Genomic DNA, 14,004 nt, shown 5'->3' with positions numbered 1-14,004 from the left:
ACCTAGAGGGGTAGTTTGCATCAATTGCAAATAAATGTATCTAAAAGATGAACCAATCACATTGAATTGTTCCCTAGGAAAAACTTGTTTTAATCCAGTATTAGCATTTATTACTGTTTTGGGAAATATTGGGAAAAATACGATGGAGCAAAAAATTTTCCATGCTAATTCACCAGTTCTGTTATTTTTTACTAAAACAGGTATTCTGGTTACTTGTTTCTTTCCTTTTTTCCTATCCCTCCAGTTGCAATAAGGTAAGTGCTAGGCTGCTAACCAAAAGGTTGGTGGTCAAATCAATCCAGTTGCCCCATAGGAGAGAGACCTGGTGATCTGCTCCCATAAAGATTACAGCCTAGAAAACCCTATGGGGCAGTTCTACTTTGTCACATGGCATCTCTATGAGTTGAAAATCAACTTGATGGCCCCTAACAACAACAACAGTTGCACTTACGCCTCAGGCATGAAGAGCGAGATGAGTAGGAATTACTCAGAGTTGACAGAGTTTATTCTACTGGGATTCAGAACCGCTCCTGGGCTACAGATCCTCTTATTCCTAGTGATTTTGCTAATCTACATAGTCATTGTGGTGGGAAATATCAGCATGATAATTGTCATTAAGGTGGACTCCAGACTTCACATCCCTATGTATTTCTTCCTCAGAAACTTGTCCTATTTAGACCTCTGCTACCCCACTGTCATTGCTCCCAAAATTCTAGCGAACTTCTTGTCTAACGAAAAGAAAATTTCTTACAGTGGCTGTATAGCCCAATTTTTCTTCTTTGCCCTCTTTGTCACAACTGAATGCTTTCTTCTGGCTGTGATGGCATTTGATCGATTCTCAGACATTTGCTCTCCCCTCCTTTACCCTATGCACATGTCCCAGAAGGTCTGTGTTCGGTTGGTAACTGGTTCGTATATCTGTGGAGTCATTAACTCCGTAGTACACACAGGTTTCACCTTCAGTTTGCGTTTCTGTGAAGAAAACAGATTGGACCACTTTTTCTGTGATGTCCCAGCCCTGATTGAGATCTCATGTGTTGACACCTTTGTGAATGAGATTGTGCTGTTTGTTCTCTCTGCTTTTATTGTCATCACTACGACAATGGCTATTCTGATATCTTATGCTTATATCCTCTCCACTGTCTTGAAGATCCCCTCGACTCAGGGCAGGAGTAAGACCTTCTCCACCTGTGGTTCCCATATAGCAGCGGTAAGCTTATTCTATGGGACTGTGTTCTTCATGTATGCTCAACCTGGGGCCATTGCCTCACCCCAGCAAAACAAGATTGTTGCTGTGTTCTACACACTTATAATACCAATGCTCAACCCTCTAATATACAGTCTGAGAAACAGAGATGTGAAAGATGCTGTGAAAAGAATATTATGTGGGAAATGATCCTCTCACTGATGTTTTTAAGACCATCAGTTAGTGGACACGATTTGTTTTCTAAGACTTCTAGTTCAAAATATGTCTGGTCCCAGAATTTTTATATCTAAATATGTACTCAGTGTATGGCATGTGAAATACTGTAAAAATGTAGTTTTACCACCTAGAAACAACCACTGTAAGCATTTTATTCTACTTTCTTATAATATTTATTTATTAATCAAATGTAAATAAATTAAATTAAATTAAATGTATATGTATACATTTATGTATGCACACATGCATGTATATGTATTTCAAAATTGGGACCACACTTTAGGAATTTTTTCATTGTTACCTTTTCACTTAACTCATTTTGTTTACAGAAAAACATTTATCAATGTCATTAAATAGTCTATAAATGTATGAATTTTGATGTTTTTATAACATTGTAGAATATTGATGCACCATTATTAGCTTAAACAGCACTTCTTACTACACATTTCCTGCACTGCAGTGGGATATGAAATGATTCAAGGATTTATCTTTGTGGGATCACGTTGACAACAGCATCTCAAAAGGTTAGGTGAGAAGCTTAGGAGGCAGTTACTGTATGCTGATGGTGGTGGAGTAATTTGGAAAGGGATGGCAAGAACAGTTATACAACTTGAAGAATGTAAACAATGTTACTAGACTGTACATGTAGAATTTGTTGGAATGGTGTATCTTTTTTCATGTATAGGTTGGAGTTGACTCAACTGCAACAGGTTTTTTTAATGTACATTTTCATAAAAAACATTAAAAAGATATCTTTAGTATTTTGATAGAAATTGCATTAAACTTGTACATAAATTTAGGGAAAATTGACATCTTTGCCATATTGCATCTTCCAATCCTTGAGCACCGTATGTCTCCCAATTTATTTAGATCTTTGATTTGCTTTGTCAGCATTCTCTAGTTTTCATCATATAAGTCCTATAGATGTTCTATTTACCACTTTTTTAACAGTTCTATATGATATTTTTTATTTGATGTACATTGCCAATATATAAAATAGAATTGATTTTTTTTTAAAAGTCATTTTTAGAACTGTTTGAGGTATCCAGAGAATTTGGAAAGACAGCAGAGTTCCCATACACTGTACACAGTTTTCTTTATTGTTAACATTTACATTAGTATACTAAATTTGTTATGATTAGTAAAAAAATATTGGTATATTAACTAAAGTCCATACTTTATTCAGATTTCTTTATTTGTTATTTGGTGTCTTTTTTCTGTTTCAAGATTCCAACCAGGATACCATATTACATTTAGTTATCATGTCTCCATAGGCTCCTCTGGTTTTAACAGTTTTTAGACTTCCCTTGATTTGGTGGAGCCCTGGCGGCACAGTGGTTAAGAGGTCAGGCTGCAAACTAAAGGACTGGGAGTTTGAATCCACCAGCTGCTCCTTGGAAACCCTATAGGGCAGTTCTACTCTGTCCTATAGGGTCGCTATGAGTTGGAATTGACTTGACAGCAACCGGTTTAATTTTTTAGTTTGATTCGATGACCTTAGCAGTATTTAGGAGTACTTGTTAGGTATTTTATAGACTGTCTTTTTATTCAAATTCATCTTATGTTTTTCTCAAGATTAGATGGAGGTTGTGGGTTGCTGGGAGGAAGATCACAGGGCTAAGTGCCATTTTCATCACCTCATATCAAGGGTAAATACTATCATCATGAGTTATCACTGTTGATGTTGACCTTAACCACCCAGCTAAGATAGTGTTTGTCAGGTTTTTCCACTGTAATGTTACTGTTTTTCTTCTACTTTCCATATTACACTCTTTGGATGGAAGTTACCGTGCACAACCTATGCTTAAGTAACGGGGAGCTTTGTTTAAACTTTGTGATGGCAGAGACTTGTGTGGAATTCTTCTGCAGGGGAGGATTGTCTGTTCTTCATTTATTATTCAATCATTTATTTATTTGGTGTGGACTCATGACTATTTATTTTGTACTTTTTTTTTTTTTGAGTTATAATCCAACCCTTTGTGTTTTTTTGCTCAAATTATTCCAGATTTGCCACTGGAAGTTCTTTCAGTTGGCTTCTGTGTTTCTTTGGCATATCCTATTTATATTCATTATTATAAACTATTATTTAACTTTATTTTGTCATTTTAAGTATTTTTTGTTCTTTCTGCATTCCTCCTTTTTGTATTTTTCTATTGAGAAAATAATTTCCTGCTGTTTACCTCTTTAAAAAGAATAAGCCTATATTATATTATGTCAATTGTATTTATATTTAGCACATAGTGTTACATTTTTTACTTTTTAAATTTTATAACCAAATTATTTAGCTCATTTTTCATGAGCTTTTGTAAAATTATACATGCCTTTCAGTTGTCCTTGCACTATAAATAAATAACCTGGTGTGTGAGAAACTTTTTTTTCCTGAAAATGTTTTGTACCATCATAACAGATGTTGTTAGGTGCGGTCGAGTTTGTTCCACTTATAGCGACCCTATGTACAACAGAATGAAACACTGCCTGGTCCTGCACCATGCCCACAATCATTACTTTTGAGCCCACTGTTGCAGCCACTGTGTCAATCCATCTCATTGAGGGTCTTCCTCTTTTTCATTGACCCTATCCTTTACCAAGCATGATGTCCTTCTCCAGGGACTGATGAGACTACAGTTTTATAGATATTTTGAAACATATACTTTATATGCCTATATGTAGAAAAAATAGTTTTTCATTTTAATCATTAAAAGCCAAATCACATTTATTGAAGTCATGTATTATTTTATGCTCTCTTCCTGTATTGCAGTTTAAAATTTATGGTTACATTTGTTTCTTTTTGTGTCCTGCAACAACAAATGAATGCCTCCTTAGCAAAGATTATGCCTTATGCTTCCCTGAGTATTTCCAAGTGCTTATAGTTTCTCTCTTTCCCTTAGTTTAAATATTCTCTTTTCCTTTAAACACACTAAAGTTAATAAGAAAAAAAAGACTATAAAGGTTAACCAAGCAGATTTCAATAATAAGGAAAACTTCTAGAAAGTATAACAAACATAATGTAAAGTTAAAAACTTAGGTTAAAACCTAAAATTAAAACGAAGCTGAAAACCTAAATACAGATGAGGCAAGACTGAAGAAAGAATAAGAATAGTTACATAAACACACCAAAGACGAAGAGATAGATGACGTGAGAGTGAAGTCTAGGATAGGGATTATATATAGTATGAGAAAGTCCATAATTTGTCTTTTTGGAATGCCAGAATTAAAGAAGAGAGCTGGTGCAATGATCCGAAACAGAATAAATAATCATGAAGTACAGAGGGTTATAGTAAAAATTTAGAAAACCACAAACCAAGAGAAGCAGCCACAATGAAAGAGAAAATGACTATTACCTTTTATTGTTGTTAGATGCCTTTGAGTCAGTTCCGACTCATAGCGACCCTATGTACAACAGAAGGAAACATTGGTAGGTTGTGTGCGATCCTCACAATGGTTGCTATGTTTGAGTTCATTGTCGTAGCCACTGTGTCAATCCATCTCGTTGAGGGTCTTTCTCTTTTTTGCTGACCGTCTACCTTACCAAGCATGATGTCCTTCTCCAGGGAGTTATCCCTCTTGATAAAACATCCAAAGTATGTGAGATGAAGCCTTGCCATCCTCGCTACCAAGGCGCACTCTGGCTGCACTTCTTCCAGGCCAGACCTGTTTGTTCTTCTGGCAGTCCATGGTCCATTGCATAGCCAATATTCCTCGCCAACACCATAATTTAGAGGCATCTATTGTTCGTCAAAGCAATGGATTTGTTTGGTTTTGGTATCTATATAGATGTAGATACCCAAAACCAAACAAATGCATAAGGGTTGAATTTCCTGAATCATAAGGTGTTTTTTAGTGTAGAAGATAACAACACATTGTTTCCGAAAAGGTCATACAAATTACACTCCCATCATTAGCCTATGAGATGCCACTTTAATTCACATCCTTACCCATGTATAACAATCATAATTTTATAAAATATGGACTCTCATAGTTCATAATATCTCATTGTGGATTTACTGTGTATTTTCCTGATTTTATCAATTGCTTTTTTTTGCATCTATTGAAATGATACAATATGATTCCTCCTTTGCTCTTTTAATGTGGTGAATTATATTAATTGATTTTCTATAGTTAAATTAACTTTACATTCCTGGGATATAACCAACTTAATCACGTTATGCTGTGCTTTTTATATACTGCTGAATGCAATTTCCTAAAGCTTTATAATCAAATCCTGCTTTAACATGGTAAGTGGGGTTTCAAAATACTATTATCCTAAAAATACGGGACCCATTATTGTGAAGTGAATGGTATGACCTGGGCAAACACTAGCAGAGCTGGTCAGGATCTAGGGTTTCTGGCTCCAGAAATAAACCCTGGACTGAGCTGCAGTTTGCTGCCATCTAGCGGCTGCTGCCTACGCTAATCTAAAGACCTGGAGTACTGTGACAGAAGGGAACGTCAAGGACCGTGAACTCTACATGTATCCTAGTTAGTTTTTTCCCGTTATATTGCTACGAGAAAGAGAGATTTGGTTGGAAATAACTGAAAACGTTAGAAGCCCCCCCCTTGCTTTTTTCCTGAGATAAAGTTGCGTAGCATCGTCAGCCCTGTTTTCCCTCTCCTCCCTTTCTTCTCCTCCCTCACTGAAAATAAGCCCTGTAAGAGCTCATTCCGTGTTTCAGAATAGGGTTGGACAAAAAACAAAAAACAGGAAGCCAAACCCATTTTGGTGGTTTCGATTCTGACTCACAGCGACCCTATAGGGCAGAGTAAAACTACCCATAGAGTTTCCATGGAGCACCTGGTGGGTTCAAACTGCCAACCTTTTGGTTAGTAGCGGTAGCCCTTAACCACTACGCCACCAGGGTTTCCACAGGGAGGGACAGAAAATGGAAACCATTTTCCAGTCACAGTATGTCTGAATATGTCTTATCCTGCAGTGCCATTGTCACAGGGTTTTGTAGAATTGCGTGTAGAGTAGTGTATATATTCATCATCAGGAGAGAACGTTGTTTTCCTTGTACTAATCATGGCACATTTTGGAATCAAGCTTGTGTTAATATCATTTTAAAAAATGGAGATTTTTTTCCTCTTTTTGTATTCTATAGAGAAGATCGTAAAACTTTGAAATTGTTCCCTCCTTGAAGATTTGGAAGAACTAATGGAAGATACAGTCTGGACATGGAGATTGTACTATGGGGAGAACTTTGATTAACGATTCAATTGCTTTAGGGGTTAACAGAAGGAATGATAATAAAAATATTTAACAGCTTGTGTTGTAATTTATATATAAAAACATTTATCAATCAATCAATAATATAAAATAGCTTCTTCTACAAAATTTAATTGAGATTGCATTGAATCTATTGGCCGCTTTGAGAAGAATTGATATTGTAACAGTATTAAATCTTCTAACGAACATGATGCTCTCAATTTATTTAAATCTTCATAATCTTCACTTTCCCTAAGCAATATCTGGGAGTTTTCAGTACATAGATTTTGCACACCTTTTGTCAAACTTATCACTAAATATTTCAAAATTTTAACAATATTTTAAATGGCATTTTTACTTTCCAATTTCTAACTCTAGTGTTAGTATTTGAAAATAGAGCTTTTTTGTACATTGATTTTGTATCTTGTGACCTTGCGAAGGTCATTTATTAGTTGCAGAATTGATTTTTGTATATTGATCTTGGATTTTGTAAATTTGCTAAACACACTTATAAGTCCTAGAAGCATTTTTGTATATTCTATCAGCTTTTCTCTACATAGACAATCGCGTTGTCTGCAAATTAAGAGTTCGTTTCTTCCTTTCCAATCTGGATACCTTTTATTTCTGTGTCCTAATTGCACTGGCAATTGTCTCCGTGGCAATGTTGAGTAAAAGTGTTGAGAACAGAAGTCGTTGTCTTGTTTCTGATCCTAGGGGAAACCAGCCAGCCTTTCCTTACTCCTGATGATTATTTGCTCTAGGTGTTTCTTGGGTGCCCTTTTCCAGGTTGAGGAAAACTGCTGAGAGGTGTTGTCAGGAATATTTGATTTTCTCAAAAAAATTTCTTTTCTGCATCCACTGAGATTATTATATACATTTTTTACTTTTTAGTTTGTTAATACAGCGAACTGCAATGATTTAGTTTGGAACGTTAAACCAGCTTTGCATTCCCGGGCTAAATCACACTTGATCATAGTATATTATCCTTTTGATCTTTTTTTGATTGAATTTACTAAAATCTTGTTTAGAAATATTGCATCTATGTCCGTGACAGACGTTGACCTGTAATTCCCTTTTCTTGTACACTTTTTTGTCTGTTTTAATATCGGCATTACACTGGCATCATAGAATGAGTTAGAAAATATCCTTTCCTTAAATTTTTGAAAGAAATTGTGTAAAGTTATTATTATTATTTAAATATTTGGTAGAATTTACCAGTGAATCCAAATTAGTATGGACTATTCTTGCCGGGAAAGTTTTCAACTACAATTTCAGTTCTTTGAAATACTGTCAATGAAATAAACTGGGGCAAACGTTGGGCTTGCCACCACATTTGTTTCCCACTTCCCAGTAATCACTGCCCTGCACTGCTAATGTCCTGTGTGTTGATATGTGTCAGAGAGAAGGATGAGATGGGAGGGAGAAAAGAAAGATAGTGTGAGATTTAAGAGAGAGAGAGGGACTGCCTTTTGTTGTTGATTACCCAGAAAAACCCAGTGCTGTCGAGTGGATTCCGACTCATAGCGACCCTACAGGACAGAGTAGAACTGCCCATAGAGTTTCCAAGGAGCGCCTGGGGGATTTGAACTGCAGACCCTTTGGTTAGCAGCCGTAGCACTTACCAACTATGGCGCCAGGGTTTCATGTTGTTGATTAGGCAAGTGAAAAATATGGTTCCTGTTACTTTATCTTGGTCAAAATCAGAAATTTGATTATATGTCTTTTATCTTTCAAGTCAAATTAAACTTTTCTTCTCCAACCTGTCTGAGTTGTAGAAAAGCTGGTTATTTTCCTTTGGGGATCTTCTAGTTTTTTGTTGGTTTGTTTGTGTGTATTTTTTTTTTTTTTAATTATTAACCTAACCTGGAACTTCCACAGGTATGACAAATATCACAAGCCCATTGCTTCTCATTGCAACACAGTTACTGAAGGCACTTATACCTAAAGTTCACATGGATAAAATTGTTCTAAAGTCTGTAGGTCCCTGCAAAAGCTGCAAGATGTTCAGGGAAGGGAGTTACATATTTTTGTAGCTTATTTTGAAAAACAGTCTCATTCTCTTTCTTAGTTTTCAAGGGCTTCTCTAACAAAATACAGGCAGTCCTCGGATTACAAACAAATTCTGTTCCTAAATCTGTCTTGAAGTCGAATTTGTAAGTCGGAACAGTTAGGTACGATTCATATCTAACATCATGTAGTCAATTGAATGCATAATAAAAGAAACACTTCCACATACACTAAAACATCTTCAACATAATAATACAGTTGAGAATCTTAAAAAAAACAAAAACAAACAAAAAAAAACCCTTCCCACACTCATCTCATTCACAAAACCAAAACCAAACTCATTGCCACTGAGTTGATTACAACTCATAGTGAGTGACCCTATGGGACAGAGTAAAACTGCCGCATTGGGTTTCCAAGGAGCGACTGGTGGATTTGAACTGCCGACCTTTTAATTAGCAGCCATAGCTCTTAAACTCTGCACCACCAGGGACCCTGTCTCATTCACAGATGTTTTTAAAACTTCAGATTAATTAAGAATGAGGTGTGACCCAGGAATCAGTATTAAAAACAAAGTAAAACAAAACCTCCTCAGATGACTCTGAGGTACAGGGAAAGTTTGGCAAGTACTGACCTAATTGATCTCAAGGGCCTTTTTCATTTTTCAAAAAATCACACATCCATATATATTTTCTAATTTACTTTCCTGATTTTAACAGTGACTCTATGGCTAGATCAGTGGGAATTTATGGCCGATAATATGTAGGTGGAATTCTCAGTTCTGTCTTTTCGCAATGTAAAGAGTTAAGGTATTTCTGAAGGTTCAAACTGAATGTCCAGGCTAGAATTTTCTTTTGGTTCTAATAAGTAATAACAAAGTAAATAAGACTTAGAAGTAAATATGTCTGCTTATTGAGTGTACTCAGATACTTAAATAAACCTAATATATACTGTCACATTTTAATAATAAATTACACTTTCCTCAAAGATTTCTTTAAAAGCAAAATCAGTTTTCTTAGTTCTGCAATGAGGCTTCTTTTGAAATCTGCTGGATCTCAAATGAGGTATTTCTTAAAAAAATAATAACTTTTTCTGATGATCATTTTCTTACTTTAGCAAAATTTCTCTTTTTTTCTATGTTCACTCTGTCATATAGCCATTATTTATTATTTTTTATTTCCCACGAGCTACATATTTTATTTAATTTACATACATAGTTGACTTTAAGTGTTACACCAAAAATCATATGCAGTAGATGTTTCTAGGCCATATTTTGCCAATGAGAAAACAGAGACTCATGGAAGTCAAACGATTTACCTAAGATTACTCAGTGAGTGATGAAGTTTGGATTAAAACCCAGATTTATGTGAATTCAAACACAAAATGTTTTAACTAATAAAACATTTTGACTTTATAAAAGGAACAGTAACAGAGGCTAAATCAGTTTCACTTCTTCTGACTCTACTGCAATTTTAATTTTATGAAAATTTCAAATAAAATATGTAACTCAAAGTATGATATCAAGCTCCTTGAGGGGAAGAAATATTTTTTGTTAGTTCCAGTATTAAATATAGTATTAATAACCCATTGCCATCAAGTCGATTCTGACTCATGGTGACCCTTAGGACAGAGTAGAACTGCCCCATGGGGTTTCCAAGGAGTGGCTAGTAGATTCGAACAGCCAATCTTTTTTGGTTAGGAGCTGTTGATCTTAACCACTGTGCCACCAGGGCTCCACAAATATAGTCACAGAACCAAAGAATTATAACATACAAAGTTACTTTTTTCCAAACTGACCTTAATTTTTCAGCTATCTTAAAAATTATTAATATTTTATCCATATGTTTCTTTAGTAGTTGTAATTAAACATTCATAGTTATAAAAAAGAGCAAAAAGCAGAACTTAGGCAACACAGGTTTTTTGTTTTTCCCCTAACTCATTTGCAATAATAGTTTCTGTTTGATTAACAATATACACAGGAAAAATACTTCTTGTTCTGGAAAGTAATCTGTACTTCAACCATAGTTTTACTATGTAAGCAAAAATAATTCATATATCTGAGATGTCATCCCTTTGATAGTTAAAGGAAAAGTGCTGAAATTTAGCTGCCAAATCAGGAACTACTAAAAAAAACCCATTGCCCTGGAGTCTATTCCGTCCTCTGGAAACCCTATAGGACAGGGTAGAACTGCTCCATATGATTTCCAAGAAGTGCCTGGTGGGTTCAAACTGCTGACCTTTTAGTTAGCAGCTGTAGCTCTGAACCACTATGCCACCAGGGTTTCCCAGGAACTGTCAGCAAACAATTAGTAGTGAATGAAGCAGGAGGTAGAGGTAGAAAAGCAGATGAGGGAAGAGCATAGAAGGAGAGAATTTGATTCATCCCTTTGGATGACTTTCTCTAGGACTGGTGGTTCATTTTACGTTAAGAAACAACCTCATTTTCCTAATTTTTTTTTATATAGAAGAATGTATCTTGTGATGGGGAAAGGAATTGACGTTGTTTCCACCCAATTCTCTATTCTCTATTCCTAAAGCAGAAAAAAAGAGCCCTGGTGGCACAATGGTAAGCACTTGGCTGCTAACTGAAAGGTCAATGGTTAGAACTCACCAGCTGCTCTATAAGAGAAAAAGACCTGGCGATCTTCTCCTGTAAATTGTAACAGTCCCCTAGAAAGCCCTATGGGACTGTTCTACTCTGTCACATGGGGTTTCTCTGTGTCTAAATCTATTTGACAACACTAACAAAAACATTTTAGAGAAGAGGACTTTGAGGCACTGAAAGAGTAGTTAGGGTCTTTTAGTTCTAAAGAGGAAAATTTGGATTCTGTCCATCTGATTGTGAAGCTGTTAACATATGGTATAAAATTACTGGTAACTGATCGTTGCCAGAGACAGGCCCTGTCCATCCTTATCTCCTTTATCATACTAAACTGAAATAGGTTAAAAAACCTAAACAACTATATTGTGATTGTATATTGCTATTATCAAATGTAAAACTATGCTGTCAGATGTGTTGCCAGGAAAACCTCCTTTTCCAGTAGCATTTTTTTTCTCCTTGGGAGCCAAAAGGTGACAACTTTTTCACAGGCTTCATGATTGATCATTCACTCATTTTTCAGAGAGATATCAGCTATGAAGAGTCAGCTGAATAGGAATTATTCAGCGTTGACAGAGTTTTTTCTTTTGGGATTCAGAACATCTCCGAAAATACAGATTCTCTTATTCTTAGTGTTCTTGCTTGCCTACATGGTCACTGTGGTGGGAAATATCAGCATGATAGTTGTCGTTAAGGTGGATTCCAGGCTTCACACCCCTATGTATTTCTTTCTCAGAAACTTGTCCTATTTAGACCTTTGCTATTCCACAGTCATTGCTCCCAACACTCTGGCCAATTTCTTGTCCAAGGATAAGAAAATTTCTTACAATGGCTGTGCAACGCAGTTCTTTTTCTTTGCTCTCTTTGTTGGGACTGAGGGCTTTCTTCTGGCTGCGATGGCGTACGATCGCTTCTCAGCCATTTGTTCGCCCTTCCTCTACACTGTACGTATGTCTCAGCAGGCTTGTGTTCGTTTGGTGGTTGGCTCCTATGTCTGTGGATGCATTAATTCCATGATTCAAACAGGTTTCACCTTCAGTTTGCGTTTCTGTGGTGAAAACAGACTGGATCACTTTTTCTGTGATGTCCCAGCGCTGATCAAGATCTCATGTGTTGACACCTTTGTGAATGAGATTGTACTGTTTATTCTCTCTGCTCTTATTATCATTGCTACCACAATGGTCATTCTAGTTTCCTATGCTTACATCCTCTCCACTGTCCTGAGGATTCCCTCAACCCATGACAGAAGTAAGACGTTCTCCACTTGTACCTCTCACATCAGTGTGGTGAGTTTATTCTATGGGACTGTGTTCTTCATGTATGCCCAACCTGGGGCCATCTCCTCACCAGAGAAAAGCAAAATTATAGCTGTGTTCTACACGCTTATCATCCCCATGCTAAATCCTCTGATTTATAGCCTAAGGAACAGAGAGGTGAAAAATGCTGTGAAAAGGATATTGTTGAGAAAAATATCTTTTCATTGATCTCCAACCATCTACTAAAATGTGGAATAAAATAATCGACTAAAAGCAATATTTTCAATAATTTATTAAGAAACTATTTCATCTAAGGGCATCTAAAAGTTTTGGAAATTATTATTATTGTTTTTTGTCACCAGTGGGTCCTTTTAAAAACAACAAAGAAAAAATGTAATTGACTTTTTCATATTGCAACATAATTATTTTATGATGTGTTGTCCAGGTATTTCACAGGTTTTTTTGTTCTTGTTTGGTTTTGCTTAAGTGTATTCAAAATTACAACTTACAAATACAGTACTACTAAACTAATACATTAATACACTTTAAATTTATTAATATAATATCTGCGTATATAGATCTGCATATCTACATATCCATCCGTCTATCCGGTATGTGTGTGGAGAGAGAGAGAAGACAGACTTTTGAATGTTTTATGCTCTGTGTTTTATCCAAATCATAATTGAGTTTGCCACTGTCCAATCTTCAAAAATGAGAATTGAAAATACTGTGGTAATGTAAATCATTTACTTTGCTCAAATAATTTTACCAGGGAGTGGTACCACATATTGAATCAACAACAAAAAAACAAACCTGCTGCCATTGAGTGAATTCCTAATCATAGCGACCCTATAGAGTTTCCAAGGCTGTAAGCCTCTCCAAAAGTAGGCTCCCACATCTTTCTCCCACGGAGCCACTGGTGATTTCGAACAGCCGACCTTTCGGCGAACAGTAGATCACTTTAAACACTGTGCCACCAGGGTTCCTTTATTGAATCAATAAAAACCATATCCTTAAATTATCCAAACATGAATGATTCCATTAAGAAGCAAGAAAAAAAAAAAAAATAACTGTGATACAGTTGGTGCAAAACTATCTGGTCTTGGGGGTTTAATAATAAATATTTGATTATCTTTCCAGTGTTACTTATGATTATTAGTCTCATTAGTTTATATATTCATAGGTCATGTTAACAACATATGTATTGATTGAAATTAATGAGATAGATCTCAAACCTCTTATGTAGGAGTCAAATCCGTAACAAATTTAATTAAGGAAAAAATAGCATAAACATTCTCATATTGAAAAACTAGGAAGTACAGATAACCACAGATAATGAAATAATTAAATTATTATGACAATATTATGTGTAAGCCCATGGCAATATATATTTAAATTTAGAGGAAAATAATGACTTTATTATTTAGCTAACCTTAGTCTGACTTCATACATTGAACGCTTTGCTACTTTAATTTTGGTTTTTATTTTAATAAATTGTATTTAAATCTATTGCGTAATT

At 35.6% G+C, this 14,004-nt stretch overlaps 2 protein-coding genes across 2 annotated transcripts; both read left to right on the top strand.

Moving 5' to 3' along the window:
- Positions 1-460: 460 nt before the first annotated feature.
- Positions 461-1,506, top strand: LOC100669913 (olfactory receptor 9S13-like). Its single transcript, XM_003405492.3, has one exon. It carries the CDS (start codon positions 461-463, stop codon positions 1,394-1,396), a length of 936 nt encoding a protein of 311 aa, XP_003405540.3. The 3' UTR covers positions 1,397-1,506.
- Positions 1,507-11,658: 10,152 nt separating this feature from the next.
- On the top strand, positions 11,659-12,811 carry LOC100670201 (olfactory receptor 9S13-like). The gene has a single exon (XM_003405493.3). It carries the CDS (start codon positions 11,766-11,768, stop codon positions 12,711-12,713), a length of 948 nt encoding a protein of 315 aa, XP_003405541.2. The 5' UTR covers positions 11,659-11,765; the 3' UTR covers positions 12,714-12,811.
- The last annotated feature ends 1,193 nt before the right edge of the window (positions 12,812-14,004 follow it).

The sequence above is a fragment of the Loxodonta africana genome, chromosome 4, assembly GCF_030014295.1.
Source record: "Loxodonta africana isolate mLoxAfr1 chromosome 4, mLoxAfr1.hap2, whole genome shotgun sequence".
Lineage (NCBI taxonomy): Eukaryota > Metazoa > Chordata > Mammalia > Proboscidea > Elephantidae > Loxodonta > Loxodonta africana.
The sequence above is the reverse complement of the archived record's forward strand: the minus strand, read 5'-3'. Positions and strand labels throughout refer to the sequence as shown.